Here is a 27,174-nt window from a genome sequence, read left to right on the forward strand (position 1 = left end):
GAAAGTAATATTTTACCTTTTGGGGACCTTCTGACTGTCCCCTGGTAGAATAGGGTAAGGAAATTAGGCAGGATTGGGCATGTTTGATTTCCATATGGCCCAATTTATTTTGCTGTGTGACTGGCGACTGGTTTAATGGCGATTTGTTACAGGGAGTAAGTGTTCTAGAGAGGATGTTAGCCAGACATTTATTCCTTTTCCACTACTGCCATGAGTTTTCGCTGACACTTTTACACAGGGCGATTATCGCCCAAAGGAGCGTTTGATAGTCGCCCCTGTAAAAGGGCCTCTAGAAGGGGCGTTCACACGTTCTGTGCACAGAACATCAATATGAACGATGTCCTAAGGAAGAGTTCTCTGCTCCTTTCATCATCACTCATTATGATGCCGGGAGCTCTGAAACTGTTTATATCATTGTGCTGCTGTACTGACACATCTGCCGCTTCTTTCTGATGGAAAACTTGGACCTTGTTCTTGACATTGCTGGGTATTCAAGCATAGAAGAGCTGCACGTCTTGGTTCTAGTGATTGGTGCTGCTGCCGCCGCATGGCTAGTATCGGCGGGGGGGGGGGGGGGGGGGGGCGCGCGTAGTCTGCCCTTGATCAGAATTGGGAACGGCATTGGTGGTGGCCTTTCTTATAGTATCAAGATTTTAAAGAGTTTGCCCATTCAAACTTGGATGTCCCCTATCCTGTGGATCAGGGACAAGTAGGCGTTTGCAGAGGTCAGCATTCTGACTCCTTTGTTATAAATGGAGCCGCGGATTGGCACACGACCCCCAGTTCTATTCATTCTCTCTGGATCCACTGGAAAGAACCAAGTGCTTTACTTTGGCTGATCAAAAGAGAATGAATGGAGCTGCGGGTCATGCACGGAACCGCATAAAGGAGTCGGAGCGCTTTATCTAGAGATCCCTGGGTGGCCTGGAGGTCGCAACTCCGCAATCTCGCTTGTCCCCTACCCACAGGATACGGGACAAGTATAAATAAATTGACAACCCCTTTAACGCATTACTAATTAGGCAAATCAAAAAAGTTATTGATTCCATTGAAGAGGCTGTCAAAATATAATTTAGATACCTATAGCTTAAAAGGGCCTTTTGCCCCTTTAAACTTTGATATATCGCTGCCCTTATGTAGAAAATGGGGAACCTAATCTTACCTTGTGGGGGGCTTCTAAAACTTTTGCTCTTGTCTTCTGCTTTTTAAATGCCATGAAACCTTAAGGGATCTTAATATTTTACTTTTTAATCCCTAGGTCCTCCACCGACCAACCTCTTCCAGCCTCCGCGGCGGCCTGGCTTGGGAACCCTTGGAAAGCCTATCAGGCTTCTGGCAAACCATTTCCAGGTACAGATACCAAAAATTGACGTCTATCATTACGATGTGGACATTAAACCTGAGAAAAGACCCAGAAGAGTAAACAGGTAAAATATTTTTAGAACTAGCTTATATTTTCTTTTTTTTTCCTTTTCTATTCACTACCCTGAAATTTGTATGCTACATTTAACCTTTCCTATCTGCATATAGGGAGGTGGTTGATACAATGGTGCGACACTTCAAGATGCAGATCTTTGGAGACCGTCAGCCGGGATATGATGGTAAAAGGAATATGTACACTGCACATCCACTACCCATTGGGAGAGACAGGGTAAGATTTTTTTTCGGTTGTCCCCCCCTATAAAATGTCATTTTGTGGATTAAGCAGACTTAAAGGGGTGGTGTCACAAAGAAAACTAGGTCTATACTAGTGCATTGTTAAATGAAACCTTTAAAAAAATGTATTTGAGAACGAGAGAGAGACTCGCTAATCACCATGTGCTGCTTTGTTTCGTAACCTGTTGCCCTTGGTAAAGTAAAGGCCAGCCAGGCATCCACTAGCTTGGGTCACTCATGCTTAGTTCAATCTCAGTCACATGATCTGTCCCATTAGTACTACAGGGCTCCAGACTAAAAAATTTACCTGGGAGCCATTGGCTCCTAACCTGAAAAATTTAGGCGCCAAATAGAATATTTGGTCGCCAACATTTTAAACCATGTAAAATTAATGTTATGTTACATGGGACTTACTGTGTGCAGAGGCCACGGCAGCATCCTCCTCCTTTAGATCCTTTCTTTTCTTAGTTTGAAAATGTTCAACATGGAAACTTGCAACTTGACAACCATATACAGTCTGACTCAGTACTTCAGCTTCACTTGGCTAGCCTTTTAATGAGGCTTACTCTTCTGAACTTGAACTTAAGGGGAACCTGTCACCCCCGGTGCCGGGGTGACAGGCTCCCAACCCCCCGTTAGAACCCCCTATACTCACCTCATCGCGCCGGGTCCCGCTTCTGAAGATGGTCGGGTCACAGCGATCTCAGCCGCTGCAGCCCGGCGTGCGCTGAGAGATGAGTCCAACGCTCATAGAGAATGACGGGAGAGTCCAGCGCTCCGTCATTCTCTGAGTGTTGGACTCATCTCTCAGTGTGCGCGCCGGGCTGCAGCGGCTGAGATCTCCGTGACCTGACCACCTCCAGAAGCGGGACCCGGCGGGATGAGGTGAGTATAGGGGGATCTAACGGGGGGTTGGGAGCCTGTCACCCCGGCACCGGGGGTGACAGGTTCCCTTTAAAAGCTTGCAACAGTCTATACATACTGAGCTAGACTTATGACTGCAGCCATAGTGACCCCCCACAAGATGTGTATATAGATAGATATATCTCTCACCTAGTGACTAATGCAAGTGACCCCCTACAATACAGACACCTGAGGGGCCCTGATAATAATTGTGCATATATCTATCTCCCAGTGTCTGCAGCCAGTTTGCCCTACACTTATAGATGGCCCCCTCCCCTTATAGATGACCCCCTCCTTTTATAGATGACCCCCTCTACCCCATTATAGATTCCCCCTCCTCCCCCCCATTATAGATGCCCCCTCTTCTCCCCCCCTTATAGATACCCCCTCCCCTTATAGATGACCCCCTCTACCCCCATTATAGATGCCCCCTCTTCCCCCCCATTATAGATACCCCCTCCTCCCCCCCATTATAGATGCCCCCTCCTCCTCCCCATTATAGATGCCCCCTCTTCTCCCCCCCTTATAGATACCCCCTCCCCTTATAGCTAGCCCCCTCTCCCCCCCTTGAAGATGGCCCCTCTTCTCCCCCCATTATAGATGCCCCCCCTTCTCTTCCCCCCATTATAGATGGCACTCTCTTCTCCCCCCATTATAGATGCCCCCCCTTTCCTTTATGCTAAGCAGTATTTAAAAAAAACAAACACACAAACTCACCTGACAACCCGCTCCCCCGGCGATCCTCTTCTTCTTCGGACGCTGTCCCCGGCTGATGCGCGGCTGCCGGGGGTGTCCTGTCCTATCTCCGGCAGCGCGGCGCATCAGTGAGCTCTCTGTACGCCGGGGCTGGGACTTCTGACACAGGAAGCGTCTCTGACGCGCGCTTCCTGTGCCGGAAGTTAGGGCCCCAGGCAGCTCACTGATGCGCCGCGCTGCCGGGGATAGGATGGGACACCCCCGGCAGCCGCGCATCAGCCGGGGATACTTACAGAGACAGTGCGCCGCCGCCGGGGCCAGTCGCAAATGGCGCCCAGATTAATAAATCTGGGCGCCATTTGCAAAATATCAGTCGCATTGGCGACCATTTTGGTCGCCATCTGGAGCCCTGTACTAGCAGTTGGTTTTCACTTTACATGCAAGCAAGGGGGATTATGGGAAAGTGTCTTCACTGTTACATGGAACCAGCAGGGTCACAGTTTAGAGAGGAAACCAGGCAGTCATCAGATACATAGAGAAGAAAATGGTGCAGTGGTGTAAGCTACTTTACTAAAATGGCATATTTTGGTGCACACCTGATTATACATTCTTTGCTTTGTGACACCACTCCTTTAATTAAAAAAAAAAATAATAATGTTTATAGATAATCTGGTTTGTGTGACAATCGTTAATATATTCACTCCCTTCTCCAGGTTGATCTGGAGGTGACCCTTCCAGGTGAGGGAAAAGATCAGACCTTTAAAGTGACCATTCAGTGGGTTTCAGTGGTGAGCCTGCAGCTTCTCCTGGAGGCCCTGGCTGGACATTTAAGTGAGGTTCCTGAAGATTCTGTGCAAGCTCTTGATGTTATCACCCGTCACTTGCCATCTATGAGGTATGTCAAGAGTGAACTGTGTGGTAATGGATACTTTCTGACCTTGTTTGATACAACTTGCTTTTAATATACACTTATTTCTGCAGGTATACCCCCGTTGGACGTTCATTCTTTTCACCACCAGAAGGTTACTATCATCCACTGGGTGGGGGTCGTGAAGTTTGGTTTGGTTTCCACCAATCTGTGCGTCCTGCAATGTGGAACATGATGCTGAATATTGACGGTGAGCAAAGTTTATCGGCTGGTCACCCATGTTGGCTTTATGTATGCTCCTACACAGAGTATGATTGATATTCAGAGCACATCTGTAGAGTACACTGTATGTACTGACATTTGTAACCAACGTGTCGTCCACACAGCTGGTCTGACGTCTCAGCACTGAATCATATAAATTATAAAACCCTTTGTAAGGGTCCATTTACACAAAGATTATCTCACAGATTATCTGCCAAAGATTTGAAGCCAAAGCCTGGAACAGACTATAAACAGAGATGAGGTCAAAAGGAAAGCCTTAGATTTCTCCTCTTTTCAAATCCATTACTGGCTTTGGCTTCAAATCTTTGGCAGATAATCTGTCAGATAATCTTTCTGTGTAAATGGACCCTAATGGTGCGTTTACGCAGATTTATCTGACAGATTTCCGAAGCCAAAGCCAGTAATGGATTTGGAAAGCTGAGAGTTCTCAGTCTTTTATGACCTGTTCTCTGTTTAAAGTCTGTTCCTGGCTTTGGCTTCAAAAATCTGTCAGATAAATCTGTGTAAATGCACCATTATTCACTTAAACTAAAAAAAAAAAAAAAAAAAAAAAAGTTTTCCCTGTGTAATTCAAAGTTATAATTGCCACTAGGTGTCACTGTCTTTTATTTTGTGAATACATGTCAATACCAGCACTTTTGACTGACAGGAAGTGAGGGTGGGAGATTTAAAGCTGTGTTCCCATGCTATCAATCACCGTGCAAGTAGTGGGCAGGGCAGGAACATCAGAAAGATATCAACCCAACATAAGGTAATCTCCTTAATCCATCTAGGATTTTATTTTAACAGTATAAATCAGTTTATGCTTATATTAAAAAAATAGCTTTTTTTCACGAATTGCTTTAAAATACACAATTTTACAGTGATTTGTGCTATTCTGGCTGCAATAGCGCTATTTTTACTGTGAATTTTACTGCAAAATACCGGTATTTTACTGTGGTTCGACCATCATTTTTACATAAAAATTGTGCTATATTAGCCAAAATTACACTAAATGCGGTAAAATAACACTTTGCCCCAAATTCATTGTAAAAATTACAGCATATTAGCCAGAATTGTGCCAATCATGGTAACGTTTACTGCGATTTCTGCAAATTTGCGGCACAAACAAGTTAAAAATATGAAGTTTTGAGTACTAGCATAAAATAAATCGTACTATAAAAATAAAATTTCTAGGTGTCACAATAATATACACAGTATATCTGATTAGTTCAGGAGATTATTAGGTAATGAGTTGATGCCTCGGTCTGTATGATGTCCCCAGCCTGTCCTGCTCGCTTCCTGCACTGTGATTGGCAGCGTACGAGCAAAGCTTTGAATCTCTGCCCTCACTTCCTGGTCCCCATCAAAAGTGCGGTTATTGACCAGCATTGGTTGACAATGGGCAGTGACACCTAGTGGCCAATGTTATAACTTAGGCCTTCAGTTCATTGATTTTCCAGTAATTTTATGTTGGCGTGCAATTTGCTGCTTGTTTATGGCGTTCTGTAATGTATTAAAATTAGGCATATGTCTTAAAGGTAGCAGCAAGGATAAAGTGGTTTGTTTTTATCATATTTCCGGTTATCATATTTCCTGCTGTTTTTAACCTAGCGCTTACAGAGACTTCTCTATTTCAGTGTCTGCGACTGCGTTTTATCGCGCTCAGCCAGTCATTGAGTTCATGTGTGAAGTCCTTGATGTTCAGAACATCAATGAGCAGACCAAGCCTCTGACAGACTCCCAGCGTGTGAAATTCACCAAAGAAATAAGAGGTTAGTCATGGAATTCTTGTCCTAGCCTTTTCATCTTCTTCCCTTTCCCTCTTGCCCTAATGGATTCCATTTTTTAATCTTGGATGTTTGCTGTTTAGGTCTTAAAGTGGAGGTCACTCACTGTGGACAGATGAAGAGGAAATATAGAGTGTGTAATGTTACCAGGAGACCAGCGAGTCATCAGACGTAAGTAGTAATATGCACAATAATATAATTTTGGTAATCTTAAAGGGGGTACTCTGGCAATTTTTTTTCTTTCAGATCAACTGTTTTCAGTAAGTTATACAGATGTGTAACTTCTATTTTAAGCTCCAGTCTTCCAGTACTTAGCTGCTGTGTGCTCTGCAGGAAGTTGTGTATTCTTTCCTGTCTGACACAGTGCTCTCTGCTGCCACTTCTGTCCATGTCAGGAACTGTCCAGAGCAGGAGCAAATCCTCATAGAAAACCTTTCCTGCTCTAGACAGTTCCTGACATGGACAGAGGTGACAGCAGAGTGCACTGTCAGACTGGAAAGAATACATTATTTCCTGCAGGACATACAGCAGCTGATAGATACTAGAAAGATTAAGATGTTTAATTTATAAGTAACTTACAGATCTGTAGAACTTTCTGGCACCCGTTGATGTGAGAAAGGAAAATAAATCACTGGATTACCCCCTACGTATAATATTTTCTTTGTACTTTTTGCTTTTATTTGCTTTCCAGTTACAAGTTACCAACATTTTAAATACATTAAATGGGATATCCAAAGAGCAGGAAAGGTCCTATGTTTTCTGCTCTCCAGCATTTAATCTTGGGAGCATGTTGCAGGCAATGATCAATAGCTTCCCGATGTTACCTATGTTTGACATTGCATGCAAGTGTGCTTTCTCCCAGCCCTCTCTCCTCTGCTGGAGTATCAGCACAAACGGGTAGACGGAGAAAGTGGAGCGCCAGCAGAAAACTTCCCTTTAAAGGGGTTATCCAGCGCTACAAAAACATGGCCACTTTTCACCCTACTGTTGTCTCCAGTTCAGGTGCGGTTTGCAATTAAGCTCCATTTACTTCAATGGAACTGCGTTTCAAAACCCCACCCAAACTGGAGACAACAGTAGGGGGAAAGTGGCCATGTTTTTGTAGCGCTGGATAACCCCTTTAACACCTGTGCACTTTGCCTGGTCAGCTTATTCTTTAGCTAATTGAATTTATGTTGCATATGTGAACATCCAAAACTGCTGTAAAAACACATGATCTCTTGACTTCCATTTTTGCAGTCCCATCTTGTTACATAAAACCATTTTATAGTTAACACTATTTTATATTCCTACCTGTGCCTATCAGTGTAATAACATGAAGGTAATGTTTTTCTCCCTTGCAGTTTTCCCTTGCAGTTAGAGAACGGCCAGGCCATGGAGTGTACAGTGGCCCAGTACTTTAAGCAAAAATACAGTTTGCAGTTGAAGTATCCTCATTTGCCATGTCTGCAAGTGGGTCAAGAGCAGAAACACACCTATTTACCCCTTGAGGTAGGTGCCTTATAGAAGAAAGGAGAAAATTATCAGGTGCATCGGGTTGGTCAGTGGGGGTAAAAAATAATTGTTCTATTTGAGAGAGGTCTGCAAATGTTTGGAGACTTCTCGCTTGGACTTCTCATTCCAAATAATGTTGCAGAATAGATCTGTAACATGCAGAATCTGACCCACAAAGCGTGCAGCTTTTACATACCGTTGGCTGAAATTGGATGCCCCCCTAGGTAGTCCTGGAAAATAAGGATAGAGCCATAGGCTGTATCCATGTTTCCCAGGTCTCCCTAGGGCTGCATCCAACTTTATCCACCGCATATTAAATGCTGCACGCTCTGGTTTGGACAGATCCACTCTTGCTCTGGTTGTGCTAGTCTCTAGTTATCATTAATGGGATTCAATTTACTTTTGCTTGATTCACTACTGACAGTAAACGGAAAACAAAAACTTCAAAATGTGTATTACACTCCACAGCTTCTCCCTCTGTCTGTAGACAACACCTCATCCTCTAAAAGTTCCATGATGCTTTACTTTCCCTTAGCTGTCAGTCCCTTACACCCTCCCTGCGTCCCTTGTCCAAGACTCCTGTAACCGCTTTGGGTGGGGAATTGTAGAACATCTTAATTTACTGCACTGCAGACTATTAACACAATCAGCAAAGTTGCAGCCCCTGCTGCTTCATTCAGCAGCGGGCAGCATGCTGTGCACACCTCTCTCCCTTAGGCCTCATCAGCTCCAGATTTTCTTCTAGGACCCCCGAAATCAGTGTTTCTTCAGTTTTCATGGATCTACAAAAATTAGATAGGAGGGTAATGACTGGTCACAGGCTGGAGCCTGGCTAAAGCCCTGCTTTAGTAAATAAACGCATGGTGCATCCATGTGTCGTCAATTAAAGGAGTTATCCAGCGCTGCAAAAACATGGCCACTTTTCTCCTTGTCTCCAGTTCAGGTGTGGTTTGCATTTAAGCTCCATTTACTTGAATGGAACGGAGTTCCAAACCCCACCCAATCTGGAGACAAGAGGGGGAAATAGTGGCCGTTTTCTTGTAGCGCTGGATAACCCCTTTAAAAAACAGGTGTGGATGACCACATAAGATACCAATATAGACAGAAAAAACTGCTATGTGTGAACATAACCTTGGCGAGAGAGTTGTGATTACTCCATGCTGTCGTCTTGTGCTGAATGGAGAAGCAGATGCTGTAACCTCATTGTGCAACAGTCTGCAGTGAAATGAGATATTTTGCAACCGCTTTGGGAGGGGAGTAGGCAATGTAGAGTATAGCTGTGAAGAACAGCTGAAGGAAAGCGGTGTTCTGGGACTTGTAGTGCTGAGAAACTGCCCAACCAGGAAGTGCAACACAAAATACAGAACTAAGGCCGCCAAAACAAATGGATTTTGTCTTTTCAGAACCGGGGCATTACAGTAAAGAATGCTACATGCTTCTGCAGCAGGTTTATTATTTTTCAGTCTTGTTTTAATGGGTAATTAATCCTTTTCTCTCTCATAAGCTTTCTCACTGAGGTGTTTGCCATTTATGAACAGGTCTGTAACATTGTGGCTGGACAACGATGCATAAAGAAGCTGACTGACAACCAGACCTCCACCATGATAAAAGCAACAGCCAGGTCTGCCCCAGACAGACAGGAGGAGATCAGCAGGCTGGTGAGTACTTCTATAGCTGCTCTGCAAAGTATGGAGATTTAGCTTATTTTACACCATTTTGATGGATAAGGGCGAAATCTGCTCCGAATATGAAGCATCATGTATTTGTAACAGTTAGATTTGTTTTGTGAGGGTAGATTTGTTTTGTGAGGGTAGATTCACATGTACAGGATGCGCAGCAGACCTCACGCTGCAGGTTTGCAGCGAAATCCGTTGCGGATCCTCCATTAATTCCACTGCCAGTATGTGACCCGGCCCCTTTAACCTCCCGTCGCCCCGTGTGAGGCCCACACAACCGCGGCGCCGAGCAGGTAATGCATGCTGCGGGGCGGGGGGTTAAAGGGGCCGGCTTACATATCCGCAGTGGAATGAATATTTGCTGCGGATATGAAACCCCACAGGCCTTCACTATACCAGGATCCTCAGCGTGAAATCTGCTGAGGGTCCAGTACGTGTGAAGCTACCCTAAGGGCTTATTTAGTGCATATTGGGATCCATATTCTGTTGGCAATGTAGAATGTGCCAAAAAATCTGTATTGGTTCTTGGCCAACAGAAAAAAGTGTGTGTGTGTGTAATAAAAGCCTTATACAGAAGGGGGCTGTCTATAATTTTAACTTAAAGGGGTGCTTAGGTTAAAATAAATGGTTTCAAATTAACTGGTGTCAGAGCGCAGCAGTGCCATCCACTCCCTGCCCGTATCTCCTTAGTGCCGAATTCGTGAGCATCCGGGGAATGGATCACGCTGCTGCACTGCTCTCCTGTTAACAGCAGATCTTGGCAGCGAGACCCGCTGTGATCAATAAGGTTTAACATGCCAAGTCATTTTTAATAACCATGTCTCTGTTTAAATTTTTTTTTGCAGAAATCAATAGTACAGACGATTTTAAGAAACGTTGTAATTGGGTTTATTAGCCAAAAATGCATTTTTATCATGAAAAGGCAGTATAAAGCTCTCCCCCCTGTCTTCATTGTTCTCTATGGAGAGGGGAGGGGTGGAGGGAGATGAGGCACCAAAACAGGACAGCAAAGAGTTAATGTACAGCTTCATCACCAGGCTATCTCCTCTGTAGACCCCTGAGTACCAGCTTTCACACAGCTCCCACTGTATAATCCTTTGTTCTCTGCTGGTGACTAATCTCCCTCCTCCCCCCTCCCCTCTCCATAGATTACACAGGGCTCGACTGATGTAAGAGTGGAGATTTCCTAATAATGAGCAGTGAATGAGAGGGGGGAGGGAGGACCTGGGGAAAGTATTTGTGAATGCAGATAATGGCATATTAGCCTAATAAACCCAATTGCAAAGTTTCTTAAATGGCCTGGACTATGGATTTCTGCAAAAAACAGTGATACTTTAAAGTGACACTGTCACCTCCTTTTTGCATTCTGACATCTCTACACAGGTGTAAAGGGTAAATTTCATACCTTATTTTATATTATAAGTCATGGTGCTTGTTCAAGTAAAAAGTAATCTTTTATCAACTGCAGATTATGTTAAGTGGGTGGGGCCTCACGGCATTAGCGCCACTTAGCCCCACCCACAACGCCACAGTTGGCCCCGCCGCCCATTGGAACAGGCTGGCCGAAAGGTCTAGACCCCACCCCCTTTACGTCGACCAACCAATGGGCATCAAGGGGGCGGGCCAACTGTTATGTTGTGGGCGGGGGCTAAGTGGCGCTAATGCTGTGAGGCCACGCCCACTTAATACAATCTACAGTTGATAAAAGTACACTTGAACAAGCTAACCGCTAAATTTACCCTTTACACCTGTGTAGAGAAGTCAGAATGCACAAAGGGGGTGACAGTGTCACTTTGAGTACAGTGGTGTTTTCTGTTATGTACCAGGTGAGCACATTATTATAGTACAACTCGGAATACCCCTTTTATAAAGTGTTTGTGCATAATTTCCTAACAATAAGCAAATTCTGTTGATCCCTGCTTCAATTGTCTAAATACTAGAATGCTGTTTTGCTCAAAGTTTTTTGTGTTATTTGTACAGGTGAAGAGCAATAGCATGGTGGGGGGACCAGACCCATACCTGAAAGAGTTTGGCATAGTTGTACATAATGAAATGACAGAGCTCACCGGCAGGGTGCTTCCTGCGCCCATGCTTCAGTATGGTGGTCGGGTAAGTTTGCTCTTGTATTAAATAGATTCTTATGTATTTAATTGTAGTTACAGCTATTAGATTTATAAGTATATTGGGGGGGGGGGGGATATGGGAGGCACACAGTTGTAAGTAAGTAAGTAAAAATTAAAAAAATTAAAAATTCTTAACATTGAGCTTGGGAGATTGGTGAAAGCTAGTCCTAGCATTATTTTAAGCTTTTAAATGGACTTTCACCACAGATAGTGAGGCCCCAGCATCCTCTTGGTCAGTCTGGTGAGGCCCAGGCATTGCCTGTTGAGTGAGGCTCCAGTAGAAAAAGTTTGAGAAGTGCTGCTTTAGCCCATACAATACACACAAAAAGGTTCAAGATGGGGGAAACTGGGTGATCTAAAACCTGAGCTGCAGTACTAAACTACACCACTCGATGTCGCCCTATCAATACTGAAACAACCCACTAAGAAATTTTTACATGAAGAAACAATGGGCTTAGTTCATAAAAAATCAATGCAATACCTGAAAGCGCTGCACCGGAAACTGCATTGGAGCTAGGTGCAGCGGTCAATGGTGATAACAGCATAGCGGTGGTTAGCATTAGAGATGAGCGAATTTACAGTAATGAAGCAATTTGCTTACTGTATATTTGCTTACCTCTAGTTAGAAACCATGCTAGAGTACCCACGCACTACCTTAAGAAGCCAATGATCATGACTGTGCCAAATACATGGCAGTATCTAGCAGTTCCTGAGGATTAATCTATTAGGGTATGTAGATCTACTATTGGTTTGTTCACTCATACCTTATATGCTGTAGATTTGTTCTCTTTACTTGCAGAAAATCTGCAGAATGTGTGTACATGGCCTTACTGTTTGCTGTAGGCAGGTGGTATTAAGGGTCGCCATACACTTCAGAACTCTGAACCTGCCGCATACAGTTTAATGTGTATGGAGCCGTCGCAAACTACAATCAACAGATGTAGTTGCTGATAGGGGTTGGCAGACCTTTGTTCAGAGAGAAGCCGCAGTGAGTGCTCCCCATAGAAAAAAAAAACAGGAGGAACACTGTCATGCAGGAACACTGTCATGCAATCAGTTATTGAAGGTGTATATGGGGAACTTAAGAGTAGACGTGTGTGTGTGTATATATATTATATACCCGTGAACCTAGCAATTGATCCCATAGTAAAGTGTTGGGGGGGGGGGGGGGGGAGAAACACTTCTATTGTCTCAAGATTCTACTTACATTTATTTACTTTTTTCTTTAGAACAAAACTGTGGCTACTCCAAACCAGGGGGTCTGGGACATGAGAGGGAAGCAGTTCTATGCCGGCATTGAAATCAAAGTGTGGGCTGTTGCTTGCTTTGCCCCTCAGAAACAATGCAGAGAGGACTTGCTAAAGTGAGTTTGAGTTTAACATTATTTTGTCTTCCAGTACTTATTAGCTGCTGTAAGTCCTGCAGGAAGTGGTGTATTCTTTTCAGTCTGACACAGTGCTCTCTGCTGCCACCTCTGTCCATGTCAGGAACTGTCCAGAGCAGGACAGGTTTTCTAAAGGGATTTGTCTAACTTAGTCTTGTGAAATAAAAAACTGAAAAGCAGGGGGCGGTGCGAGAACATAATAAACAGACCTATCATCGTGTCCCTGTAGCGCCTGCTGCTCCCAAGTTCAGCTGACAGCTGCAACGTCATTTACCCAGCTGAGCAATTGCCTGTTCAGCCAGCCAGTCACTGGGGCAAGACACCGCCCCAGCCATTCACTGGCTGAGCAGGCAATCCTATCATCTGTGCTGTAGCATTGCAGCTGGAATAGCCAGGTACGAGATCTACCTAGATTCCAGGCAAACATGACAGCTGGGGCAATCAGTGGGACCAAGGAGGCACGAGGACTGGTAAGTATATCTTAATTTCCCCAACCCCTCGCCAACCTGCCTGTTTTAAATTTCACAGGACTTCTCCTTTAACCATGCCTGTCTCCCCTTCTGGAAGTGCTGTGAGGACACCATGCACATAACGTTGCAGCCATGCAGAAAGCCTACTGGGGCCAGTGATTGGATACAGTGTAATGTTCACAATGTATGCAGCGTCACTGCTGCACTCCTGCGGGGGACACTGTAGGGATAGTAGCATTGTAGTCGCAGATGATTAGGGGGGGTGGTAAAGGTGTGTTGTGTTTTTTGTTCCCCACCCCCCTTCCCCGGTACAGAACCTGTAAGAAACGTCTTACCAAGCTTCCTATTGTAGGTGCTCTGACTTTGACTGAGATCTTCTGCCTTCTAATACGTTTGCAGTCTTCTGACAAGGAGCCAGCAGAAGTTTAAGTGGCATGCCGCCAGTTTCTGCAAGAATCAAGCTACTTTTTTAATAATTCAGTGAGCTGACTTACAAATTTTTTAACATTGTAACATGAAATCTTTGTGTTTTTAAACAGGAGCTTCACTGACCAGTTAAGGAAGATATCGAAGGATGCAGGGATGCCAATCCAGGGTCAGCCATGCTTCTGTAAATATGCGCAGGGTGCGGACAGTGTGGAGCCAATGTTCAAACATTTAAAACTTACCTATGTTGGGCTCCAGCTCATTGTGGTTATCCTTCCTGGGAAGACTCCAGTGTATGGTAAGCAGCAGAACCCACAAAAAACATCATGGATTTATTACAAACTTTTGACTTCTGCTCTAAAGTTGTGAAGAGAATCTGCATAATATTTACAGCATGTCTGCAGTATAAATCATGGTGCAGATTCAAGATCTTTGCAGTAGGTCACTTACATCTGGAATCCAATCAATGTTTTTTCACAGCATGTCATAAAAAACATATTTTGAAAGAAGAAACTTATCCTGTTTGCATTTTCCACCTTTAAATCTGCATTGGAAAATTTGCAGCATATGTTCCACTGGTAAACATTTTAAGAAAATAGAATCAGCAGATGAGATAGATTTTCAACTTTACTGAGAGATCAGGTTACAGATGTCCATAGGAGTCTATAGAGAGCGTGGACTGAGCAGAAGCTGCAGACTAGTCAGGTTTTGTATATGTAGAGGAGATCCTTCTCCCCTCTCCGGTGCACAGGATAGGCCATAAATGTCAGATGTGGTTCTCTTGGGCCCACACCTGTGCAGCAAAGGTGGGCTCATCCATGTTTGGTGAGATGGAGGGGTGGCTGGGCAGATCTCTAATTTCTAAAGGAGTCATGACGAGCAGCTAATGCTCTGCGTGGCCCTGAGCGCACCATTGTAGAGGGGTATGGGTTCCAGAGGTGGGAACCACTTCTATCGGATGCTTATGGCATATCCTGTGCCACTCAATGGCACCTTCATGCAATTTTGCATCAGTGTGAATGATGCGCTTGTGTCATTGTCACTGTGTCAGGTTTTTGCTTTGAAGTATACAGATTAAGATTTAACTGGTACCTACAAAGGCCAAATAAGTGGAGATTTCCATAAAACATGAACAGTTAATCAGATCAGACAATTGTTATGCACAATAATAACCTTTTAATATCAGATGATTGTATTTGTGTGTGATGCATATTTTTTTTATTTTCATGTTTAGCTGAAGTGAAGAGAGTCGGGGATACACTCCTTGGCATGGCTACTCAGTGTGTGCAGGTTAAAAATGTAGTGAAGACCTCCCCACAGACACTGTCCAATTTATGCCTGAAGATCAATGCTAAACTTGGAGGAATAAACAATGTTCTGGTCCCACATCAAAGGTAATTCTGCTCTATTTCAGCTAAATGTTATGGTTAGCGATGACAAAACTTAGTGTTACTGTTTAAACATTTTTTTTTTTTTTTCAGAAATCTGTAGTACAGGCGATTTTAAGAGACTTTGTAATTGGATTTATTAGCCCAAAAAAAGCATTTTTATCATGAAAAAGCAGTTTGAAGCACTTCCCCCCCCCCCCCCACCCTCCCCCGTCTTCATAGTTCTCTTAAGGAGAGGGGAGGGGTGGATGGAGATGAGGCACCAAAACAGGACAACAAAGTTAATTTACAACTACATCATGGGGCTATCTCCTCTGAAGTCAGCACAGACCTCTCTGACCTCTGATTACTGGCTTTCACACAGGTCCTGCTGTGTAATCCTTAGTTCTCTGCTGGCGACTAATCTCCCCCCTCTCCATAGATTACAAAGGGCTTGACTGATGTAAAAGAGTAGAGATTTCCTGATATTGAGCAGTGAGGGGGGGAGGGGGGTAGTCTTTTTGAAAGCAGATAATGGCATATTTGCCTAATAAACCCAATTACAAAATTTCTTAGTCTCCTGTACTATTGATTTCTGCCAAAAAAATAAATAAATACGACAGTGACACTTTAAGAATGCTCCAGTCCAGTCATTCAGCATTTGAATAGCGGTAGCTGAAGAAGTTGGATGCAGCCCTAGGAAGTCTGGGCTCTGGTCATACGCTGTATCCATATTTTCCTGGACTCCCTTGGGCCTCTACTTTAACCACCGGTTTACAAATGCTGAATGATTGGACTAGAGTATGCTCCAGTTGTGCTCATCTCTAGTTATGGTTTATAAACCATGTATTGTGCTTAGGGAGCAGATAGTCTTGTCACTTTTTCTTTATACTTTCTTGGAGAAAACGCTCTACTGACCTTCCTTCTGCTCTTGAATACTGATGGGAAAAACTGTCGTAGTTATTTGTAACTGAGGCCAGAATATGTGGCTGTGTTAGTTTTAAGTAACTCACATTTTTGACTGCTTAAAGTGAAGAAAATGTCATTTTATTTTGTCTCTGATGCTTTTTAAATTTACATGGCTGATATTTGTGTGTTTGTAGGCCCTCTGTGTTCCAGCAGCCAGTTATATTCTTAGGTGCTGATGTCACTCATCCTCCTGCTGGCGATGGCAAGAAACCTTCCATTGCTGCTGTAGTGGGCAGTATGGATGGGCATCCTAGCCGTTATTGTGCCACCGTGCGTGTGCAGACATCTCGACAGGAGACGTCCCAAGAGCTTTTGTATAGTCAGGAAGTTATTCAAGATCTAAGCAACATGGTGCGTGAGCTGCTCATCCAGTTTTATAAGTCAACTCGCTTCAAGCCCACGCGTATTATCTATTATCGCGGTGGTGTCTCTGAAGGTCAGATGAAACAGGTGGGTCTAGATGTCTTGTTTTCCCTCCAATGTTTAGAGTCCGTCAACCCTCGGTAGCGCTTACCCTTAGTGTTGAGCGGACTTGACGAACTGTTCGATTTCAACAACATTCTCCAAAGTGGAACAGTTAGCATTTGCCTTCCGGCACCTGGAGAAGCTGTTACCACCCTAGGGCTGCCAGGAGAAAATGGATACAGCTTATCCCTGTATCCATGTTTTCCAGGCCTCCATATGGCGGCATCCAAGTTTTCCAGCCACCACAAGTCAAATGCTGACTATTCATGTTTGGAAAACGTTGCTGAACCCTGTACAGTTTGGCAAGTCAATTCAACACTACTTGCCATATACTACTCCATGATACTGTCAGGGGTGATCTCATGTTAAAATATTCACTTCATGGTAAGGCTGCCATCATAGTGGCTAATAATGTCTCTTTGGGAGTGCATGGTTAGTGGGTGAGAAAACAATTGAGTAGGTGCAGACATAATTATATTTTCTTCTGCCTGTTCATGATTTATGATAAAACCTATTAAACTCCCTGCTTTCTTGTAGGTTGCCTGGCCTGAGCTCATGGCTATTCGGAAAGCTTGTATAAGTTTGGAGGAGGATTACAGACCCGGAATTACTTACATTGTTGTTCAAAAGCGTCATCACACCAGACTTTTCTGCGCTGACAAGACTGAGAGGGTATGTTTTCAGAACCATACAGCAAAGAAGAACTTCTAAAATAATTCAGTATTTGGCCCTTTATATGACAAGAAAACAGATTGCACTTTCTAATAAAAAGGTGTTAGAAAGTTATGCAAGCTTGTAATTTACTTCTATTTAAAAATCTCCATTCTTCAAGTACTTATCAGCTGCTGTATGTGCCACAGGAAGTGATGTATTCTTTCCAGTCTGACACCACCAGTGCTCTCTGCTTCCACCTCTGTCCAGAGCAGGAGAGGTTTTCTATAGGGATTTGCTGCTGCTCTGGACAGACATGGACAGAGGTGGCAGCAGAGAGTACTGGAGTGTCAGACTGGAAAGAATACAGCAGCGAAGTACTGAAAGACTGGAGATTTTTAAATAGAAGTAATTTACAAATTTGTATAACTTTCTGATACCAGTTGATTTAGAATTTTTCCCAACAGATTTCCCCTTTAATATTCACATATTAGAAATACAGTGGTGCCTTGGATTACGAGCATAATTCGTTCCGGGATGGTGCTTGTAATCCAAATCCACTCTTAAACAAAGCAAATTTTCCCATAAGAAATTATGTAAATGCAGGCAATTGGTTCCACACCCCAAAAATAATAATTTTATATTCTGAATAACATGTAGAACAGATGAAACAAACAATTATAAACAGCTGAATATGTGATAATAGTTACTATACAGTATAGTAATCAGCATGTGGAGTATAATGTATAGTAAGGGCATAAACCTGAAAAACAGCAGCAGTTTGTAGATAGAGGATGGAGCTGCAGATCCCCATAATGAAGTAGTGTAGTACAACAGGCTAGAATAGAGAAGCAGGGCTGCTGTCAGAGGTTTGTGTGGTCACATGACAGCAATGGGGAAAGGGGTGGGTTCAGCATGGACCCATTAGGACTGACAGAGACTGCAGGGAGACTGAAGGAATGAGCAGGGTAAATGTGAGCACAATGTAGCAGCACTTTCTGTCCGAGAAGACTGGTTACAGCTATGGCGAGATTACCTCCACAGTCCTGTCCCCTAATGCAAGCCCCAGCCTGAAGTGTATCTGCTATGATTTGAAAGGTGAGGAAGACTTCAGGGGTCAGAGTACAGTGCTGTATACCCTGCAATACAGAATATGCCCCTCACCAACTCGCCCTCCCACCCAGTACAGGGAGCTCTTAAACCAAAGCAATGCTTTTAACCCTTAGACGACCCTGGACGTAGGGTTACGTCATGGAAGTCTGTCCCCAGACGACCCATGACGTAACCTTACGTCCTGGGTGTTTCTCCCGCTATGAAGCGTGCTCCGGAGCGGAGCGCGCTTCATAGCAGGTGGGGGCCGGCTGCAAAATCGCGCTGCCGCGTGTCATTAACCCCTTAAGTGTAAGTGACAGGGGGAATCCCCTGTCACTTACCGATCGGGACCACCGCAGTGTGACTGCGGGGGTCCCGATCGTTGAAACGGACTGCCGGAGGTCTCTCACCTGCCTCCGTGCGGTCCGATCGGCGATCTGCTACACTGAGCCTGCACAGGCAGGCTCAATGAGCAGATCGCCGATAACACTGATCAATGCTATGCCTATGGCATAGCAATGATCAGTGTAAAAATCAAAGTAGTGAATGTAGAAGTCCCCCAAAGGGACTTCAAAAGTGTAAAAAAAAAAAGTTCAAATCACTATTACACTACCCCAAAGCCCCTCCCCCAATAAAAGTCTAAATCACCCCCCTTTCCCATTATATAAATAAAACATATAAAAATAAATAAATAGATAAACATATAATATACCGTAGCGTGCGTAATTGTCCGATCTATTAAAATATAACAAGCGTCATTGTGATCGGTTAGCGGCGTACACGAAAAGAGGGGAAAAAGTGCGCAGATTACTGATTTTATGTTACATTATATATTAAAAAAATCTATAAAGTGATCAAAACGTCCGATCTTCACAAATATGGTATTAATAAAAACTAGAGATCATGGCGGAAAAAATGACGCCCCATACAGCCCCGTAGGTGAAAAAATAAAACCGTTATAAGCGTCACAATAGGCCCATTTTATTAATATTTAATTGCCAAAAAAAAGGATTTCATTAAAAAAAATACATATATAACATTAGAGAATCTGTGTAACCTGCATATGGTTGTGTTCGGGCTGACCTATAGAATAATAGTGTTATGTCGCTGTTACCATATAGTGCATTACGTAGACACAGGAACCCCCCAAACGTTACCATATTGCATTCTTTCTTACGATTTCACCTATTCATATCTTCATAAATAATATATTTGGGATTCCATCATACATGTTATGGTAAAATGAATGACGCCATTACACAGTACAACTATTCCTGTAAAAAACAAGCACTTACATGGCTTGTAGATAGAAAACTGAGAGTGCTAGAGCTCTTAGAAGGGGAGGAGGGGAAAACGAAAACACTAAGATCAAAATTTGCGCGGTCCACTGGGTCATTTTGGGCCTGGTCCTCAAAGGGTTAAACCAAGTCACAATTTTGAAAAACTGTGAGCTCTTAAACTAAAACGCTCTTAAACCAAGTCACTCTTAAACCAAGGTACCACTGTAGTATGTTGATAGTGTGGTATAGGATGTGTTCTTAGGTGGACTTAAAGTATTGGCATTTTCAGGTTGTGACTCCAGTCCATTGCCTCTTATGATGGATGCAAAGCATAACTTGTACAGTAAATCTGTATCTAAAATGTTTAAATATGTTATTAGGTGGGAAAAAGTGGTAATGTACCAGCTGGGACTACAGTGGACAGCACCATTACACATCCATCAGAATTTGACTTCTATCTCTGTAGCCATGCTGGGATTCAGGTATGTTAGTCGCTACATCTATACTTCTTGACTACCGATACAACAGTTTTTGTACTGAAAATGATTTTTGTTTTCTAGGGAACAAGTCGCCCATCTCACTACCAAGTTCTTTGGGATGATAACTGCTTCACGGCTGATGAGTTGCAGCTTTTAACTTACCAGCTTTGTCACACTTATGTTCGATGTACTCGCTCAGTCTCTATCCCTGCTCCGGCATACTACGCTCGCTTGGTTGCGTTCAGAGCAAGATACCATCTTGTGGACAAAGATCATGACAGGTGAGCATTAAAGCTTTGCTTTCTCTTTATTTTGATTTTTCATCTGTATGTATATTAGTAGCGTATTAGGCCTGTGTGCTGCTTGTCAGTACTTTTGTTTTTGTATATCGTATTTTTCGTTTATATTATAAGATTGTGCTAATTAAACTTTGCTAGTGGTCTAAGGCAGTGAAAGGGTCAAAGTTTGTTGGAATGTCAATACATTACACCCACATACACAGCTCTGCTGCATTAACACACAGCCCTGCCACATAAGTATACCCATAGAGGCACACAGTGCTACTACATCAGTATACAGACAGACCCCTGCTACATCACCAGACACATGGCTCTGTTACATATGTACTGCAATACAGATTGTCCCTACCTACACTATCTGTAAACACATTCATTTGACTAATCATATGACTGATATCACTGAAGGTCCTTCAGTCCCTGTAAAGTTGCTGTGGGGCGGCTTCATTTCACATCACGTCAGATTCCTCTTCTGAATCATCGCTTTGTTCGATCATTATGGGAGCAGTCGGGGTGGTCTGACAGTGTCGGGCCGCCCTGTCTCTGGCCTATAAGATGCAGGCACATTTTAGCAAAAGATATTCTTGCTAAAAAGTGCGTCTTATAAAACAAAGTAAATTTTTTTTATATAGTATTTTTGGATGATATGTGACTTTATAGAATAACAATCACTAACCAATGCCCAGTAATCACGGTTTATATTAGCAAAGATCCATTTGAAAATGTTAAGTGATAAATCACAGAACTTACACTACATTCAAGAAAAATAGAAGGATCAGAAGTCAACTTTTTGACTAATGCAAAAAAACGACCTCCTTCCTGCACACCACCATAATAGTAAATCAGAATGTTACGCTATGACAGCATGGGATTGGTGCATGCTGCGCGCTATGTGCAGAGCCTATTTGGCCTCGACATAGACAGGACATAATTAGCTGTCTGTTTAGAAAATACTGACTCTTAACACACACAAAAAAGACTTAATGTACTTAATATTGCCACCAGAGTTGAGCGAACGTCGAGCACTCTGGGGGATTGGCATTTGATTACCAGTGGCTGGTAAAGTTGGATGTAGCCCTAGGGAGTCCTGAAAGACACGGAATACAGCACATGACAGCTGATGGCCTATCCTTGAAGATGGGTCATCAGCACTTTTGCCTGAAAACCTCTTTAGGGTGGGTTCACACAGTGTATCCGCAGTGGAGTTCACAGCAAAATCCACTGCAGATACCTTCACTGTCACTTCAATGAGACTCCATACTCACATCGGGATTGTCATCCTGCTGCAAGTATGTAAAAGTCAGCCACCTGCGCCCCTATACATTCAATACTGGGTCCGTGCTCGGTTTGCTTCGGAATGTCCCAGCGCTCAGCCAATCAGTGCGCTGTGGAAGGACAGAGTACTGATTGGCTGAGTGCTGGGAGCCCCTGAAGCAAGCCGGAGCACGGACCGATAATGTATGTATCAGGCCATGGGGGGTTAAGGGAACTCACACTTACATACTCCTGTTGCGAGTATGGAATCTCATTGAAGTCACAGTAAAGGTACCCGCAGCGGATTTCACAATAATTATATCAATTTAGGCACTGACCAGCAAGTGAGAGCGTGAGATTCAAAGCTGCTCCCATGCTCTCATTCACAATGCAGGAAGCCAGCAATAGACATCAGAGGCATGTTAGGTAATCTCCTGAGCTAATCCTATATACTTTGTGTATGATTGTGACATAATTGCATTTTTTCATATAAATATATATATATATATATATATATATATATATATATATATATATATATATATATATATATATATATAATATTGAGAAATGGAATTTCGTATTTCGTCAATTGCGGTAAAAACGATGCAATTTTACCACGGATTGTGGAATCCTTTATGAAATTGCACAGTTTACAGCAAATTTGGGGTAAAAACTGTACTATTTTTTCTGGATTTGCCTCTCTCGTGGTAAAACTGCATTTTTTTTTTCCGGCAAATTTGCGGTTAAATATTGTGCAGTCTTTAGAAACATTTGTGCCGATCATGGAAAAATTCCAGCATTTCTTACTATAAATTTGCAGTTAAATGCACAATTTTAGAAAAGGAAATTACATTATTTTTTCAGCAATTTTGGAGAATTACACAGAGAAATAGCTGAAATAATAGCGTAAATTTACTGTACTGTAAAATTAAAATGAAATTTGTAAATGTTACAATCATATACACAAAGTATAAAGGATTAATTCTGGAGATTACCTAATGTGCCTCTGTCTGTCTCTCCCTGCACTGTGATTGACAGCATGGGAGCAGAGCTTAGAATCCCCCTCGTTTCCTAGTCATGGTCTAAATGGCTATAAATTGTTGACGTTCATTCATTGACAATGGACAGTGGAGCTTAAAATTGTGACACTTAGTGGCCAATTTGACACCGAAAAATACTTTTTTTTTTTTTTTTTACGAAGTGAATTAAAATTATGCCAGATATTGATGCCTGTCTGAATGTGGTTTTTAATGACTGTGCCCATTTAATGTAAATGCTATAAAATGTGCCTCCATTATCAGTCAGTAATAAGAATGTGGTTGGTGTGATGGCCTTGCTTCCTAATTCTAGTCATTTGTTTGCAGTGCTGAGGGGAGCCACGTGTCTGGACAGAGCAACGGTCGCGATCCTCAAGCTCTGGCCAAAGCTGTGCAGATCCACCACGACACTCAGCACACAATGTACTTCGCCTGACAGAACGGCAGGATGCCACACCAAACTCCCTTCTCCTCAGAGCCCTAAATCATATGGTTGATACAGTCTCCTGTTGTCAGGGATGGCACTCTTGGCTTCCTACCAGCACACTTTTTGGACTTTTTGCACTGAATCTCTTCACAGTCTGATCCGAATTGAGGAAAGTTGTGGAAATAGTCTGTTTTAAATGTTTTATTTAAGTATATCAAAAAACTTAAACTGTCTTCTGATGCGTTGGACTGAATCTTTACCTCAAACTGGCAAGATATCTGAAGATTTTGCTCCAAATGGTTGTCTTTTACTCGTCGTTCATTTGAAAGCCAGCATTTCTCCATCCTTTTGGTTGTAACAAAAAGTTGACATTCTTTGTCTTAACTTTACATGCTGCTTTGTGAGTACATACATAAGTGGTGAGGTATGTGTGTGTGTGGGGCCATAAACTTGCTAAATGAGGTTTAGTCTTTACTGTAAAATACCTTTTTAATTTTTTTACAGGTATTGCGGTCTGTCAGGTTCTTTACCAGTTGCGGACTTGTACTTTTTAGCGTGTATGAGCTGCAAAACTATTGCACTATATTGCAAATGAATTGATTTTTTTCTGTATTAAATGAATGTGTAATATAAGATTTTAATATAAGGGCCACGTGGCGCACACTGCCATTGGTTTTTAAAAAAAATGCAGATTGCCATTACGTTTCTCCCTCCCCCTCCCCAGGAGACATCCGCTTCCCATCTGAACGAAATGTAAGTATTTTTGCCAGCACATGAAGACGCCCGTGTTATGCTGCTGTCATTTGATAACAATTTTTACTCTTGTAGGACGGGGTGGGGTTTGGAATACTTTACCGGCAATAATTCTCTCCGTAGCCTCACACAGCATCTATGTGTATCTGTATGTGTAGCATCCCACTTTGTCTTGAAATGACTTGTGCAGCCGTGGGGGTTCCCTCTAGTCTTAATCCGGTTTCTGAGCTTCCCGCAGATGATTGAGGCCCTGTCCTTTCTGATAACGGGGCAGGCCCGGTTATTGGCGTGTAACTCTCCATTGGTGGTTCAATGACTAACATAGCAGAAACCTCACAATATTATACCAGCATTTTCCAACTGTGATGGTTTTCTGATCTCGGCCCAAACCACATTGCACAATGTTATATCTCCTCATGCCCAACCATGTTTAGTGGACTGTAAACCCGTAATGGGGCCCTCTAACTTTGAGCCCCCAAGTTGCTGCATTGCTCCTTTTTTTTGTTTCAAAAAGATGTCCAGTCAATCTTTACTGTGCCGTCTAGACCCGTACAGTGTCCTGTCATAATGCCAGCCAGCTCTCTCCGTGATGTTTTCTCTGTAAATACCTCAGATCATTAACCGCTACGGTTCGCTCTGTCCCTTCAGCCCACTTTTTATTTTGCAGCATGGCTATAGGTTTGACCAGCACTTTTTTTCAGCTTTTTTTTTTTCACACGCAAACAAAATATACCTCACTGGGAAGTTTAAATATATGTCTTGTGGGGGGAGTGTTAATGCTGCTTTTGGGCTTTGCTGCTTGTTAACCCCTTCATGCCAGGTTGGGGGAGAAGGGGGGGGAGGGGGTTGTCGTCCATGAGTCTTCAGTTTGTGACAAATAGAATTGCATAAAGTAGGTTGATGCATCTGCGGTATTATCTGCCGATTGCAAAATACAATGTCTATTTCCTGGTTTTGAAGGGGTTGTGAACTGCTCCTTGATGGCTGAGGTGACATACAGTGTTCATATCTACAGCTTCAGATGTTTTTTTGTTTTTTCACCTGTGCATAAGACAAACCTAACCTGTGCCATTAGTCTTGCAGATTTAACTGCAATATCCAGCTTGCCTGCTTGTGACTGGGGAGGAAGGGTCAATTGCACGTTTCTGTACATTATATTTAAAACTGAGCCAGGACACATTAATAAAGACGACATTCAGATGTTTGCAGTCAGGTGAAAGTAGGGTTACATACTGCTTCTAATACAAACATGATCCTATGCTTTTTGTTGTTAGACTTGTTGATGTATGTAGGAAGTCGGTGGGGCGAGGGGGGGGGGGTAGCACCATGTAGGTATGTGTTTGTATGTTTTTAAAACTTTTCAGATTGTGTTGCAGCAATACTATAGTGAAGTGTATTGGACTCTAAACTATTTTAACTCGGTGCAGGATGGAACACATTGGGGCTGTGTGTGGGGAATTTGACGGGGATTGTCTTAATCGTTCTTTTAAAAAAAAACAAAAAAACTTTGGATTGAATAGCCCAGCTTAAGAGGATGAACCATGAAAGCATGCAATCGAGACGGAAGAGAAAGCTAGAATTTCAGTCGGGCAGATCCTGCACTTATAATAAACTGCCATGGACAACATTGGTGATGGGGTGAGGAGCGTTACCTTTTATTACCTGCAATTGTTAGGACAGTCTTTAAATCTTCAGTTCTCGACTTTTTAAGCGTGTTGTGAAAAGATTACGATAAGTTCCTACTTATAGGAGTTTCATTGAATTGACGTCAATGTGTAATTGTATGTAGCAGCCTCGTGTGTGTCGATGCGGGTAGCGAGGAGGGTGCGTATTCTAAACGAGAAGTTTTCTTGGGTCTTGATGTAGCATAAAAGTCTAAGTAGTTAACAGAATCGTGCTAATGACAATCTTACAAGTGGAATGTGTGACATTATCACAAGCAAATAGTTTCAGTGTCGGACTTCAATGTAATGAATTTTCCTGAATAGCGGTGGTCTTACAACAACGTTTCATTGTCCTACGTGGTACCTCAATTCGGCTCAAGTTTAACTACTAGAGATGAGCAAAGTCCGGGTCTGACAACTTCTCCGAACACTCTGCATTTACCTCTCCGCATCTAGAAAAGTTGGATGCTGCCCTCGTGAGTCCTGGGAAACATGGATACAGCTAAAAGCTGTCTCCATGTTTTTATGGCAGGCCCTGGGTGGCATCCAACTTTTCCAGACGCAGGGAGTTGAAGATGAAATGCAGAGTGTCTGGGTTCAGAGAAATTGCTTTACCCAGATTTGACGTTTGTTCATCTCTAATGACTACTAAAAGCATTGATGAACTTGTAGGTACCCACAGTTGCTTCCTCTTCCCTATGAGAAGATGGGTAACATCCTTATTCCTACACCTGTTGAAGCTGGGTGGAAGTTCTGTAAGACTGTTTTAAGCTTAAAGTAAGGAGACGCCTGCTTTCCTTAGGGCATTTTAAAGAGAAGAATAAAATAAACTTCAACTTTTTATTTCCTTGGGCTAATTTTATGACGCGTGAACTTTGGCAGGTTATCACTTTTTTTATTCTCCTAATGTATAAGTATGAAACTTTACCATGTTATTAATTTCTATAGTGTTTGTATGTCTACAAAGGGGGATTCCTTGTACAGGAGTTTGCATTTGTTTTGATTTTTTGATGTAAATTTTTGGTTTCTATATTGTTGCTAGACTTGTAATGTTCAAATTGTGTTTTATGAAATTCTGAATGGATGTCTATAGCAATACGAGGTAATACACTTTTATTTTTTTTATTTTTTTTTTCTCCCTATGCTATTTAAGGGCAACCTACCAGCCCACGTTGCTAGATTAAGATGCTGGCTGTATTGTTTGTTTTTTACCTTGCAGGGAAATAACTTGTTTGTTTTTAATGTGTAATTAAATGAAATATATGGCAAGTTGCCAAATAATGGTGGTTTGTGTTTTCTCAGTGAGTCCATGTACTTCTATCACTTCCTTCCAAGTACATTGGAAATACTTTTAGAATGTGTACATAATGAGCAAGATGGGGGTACCAGTACAGGGGACACCTATGAGAAGTTTGTTTTGTAGCCCCAGCCTGTGGGTTTAGTTCTGATATAGCCCCTTCAGTTTGTTTGAATTTAAGGTGCAGGGAATGGTAGAGTGAAAATGACAAATGACACACAGATGTGCCATTTTAGTGCCTAATGGCTAATACCCAGTGTGAGCCACTGGTGACCACCTTCTGGGTATGGCAATACCCCACATGTGGCTGTTATCTTCTGCCTGGGCATATGGCATGGCTCAAAGGGAAAAGTGTGGAATGTGCACAAATTCTACAGAAAGCCAGAGTACACC

At 42.8% G+C, this 27,174-nt stretch overlaps 1 protein-coding gene across 1 annotated transcript in view; it reads left to right on the forward strand.

Annotated features, from left to right (window-relative positions):
- LOC138793230 (protein argonaute-4) overlaps positions 1–26,766 on the forward strand; it is a 33,863-nt gene extending 7,097 nt beyond the window's left edge. The window contains exons 2-18 of the mRNA XM_069971649.1: positions 1,259–1,427; positions 1,531–1,651; positions 3,969–4,150; positions 4,237–4,373; positions 6,025–6,159; positions 6,258–6,345; positions 7,518–7,665; positions 9,207–9,326; positions 11,325–11,453; positions 12,697–12,830; positions 13,861–14,045; positions 14,982–15,141; positions 16,218–16,533; positions 17,086–17,220; positions 19,952–20,053; positions 20,132–20,331; positions 22,968–26,766. Of these exons, the coding sequence (XP_069827750.1) occupies positions 1,259–1,427; positions 1,531–1,651; positions 3,969–4,150; positions 4,237–4,373; positions 6,025–6,159; positions 6,258–6,345; positions 7,518–7,665; positions 9,207–9,326; positions 11,325–11,453; positions 12,697–12,830; positions 13,861–14,045; positions 14,982–15,141; positions 16,218–16,533; positions 17,086–17,220; positions 19,952–20,053; positions 20,132–20,331; positions 22,968–23,076 (2,570 nt within the window). The 3' untranslated portion in view covers positions 23,077–26,766. The remainder of the gene's footprint in view (positions 1–1,258; positions 1,428–1,530; positions 1,652–3,968; positions 4,151–4,236; positions 4,374–6,024; positions 6,160–6,257; positions 6,346–7,517; positions 7,666–9,206; positions 9,327–11,324; positions 11,454–12,696; positions 12,831–13,860; positions 14,046–14,981; positions 15,142–16,217; positions 16,534–17,085; positions 17,221–19,951; positions 20,054–20,131; positions 20,332–22,967) is intronic.
- Positions 26,767–27,174: the final 408 nt, after the last annotated feature.

The sequence above is a fragment of the Dendropsophus ebraccatus genome, chromosome 5 (genome assembly GCF_027789765.1).
Source record: "Dendropsophus ebraccatus isolate aDenEbr1 chromosome 5, aDenEbr1.pat, whole genome shotgun sequence".
In the NCBI taxonomy this organism is placed as follows: Eukaryota; Metazoa; Chordata; class Amphibia; order Anura; family Hylidae; genus Dendropsophus; species Dendropsophus ebraccatus.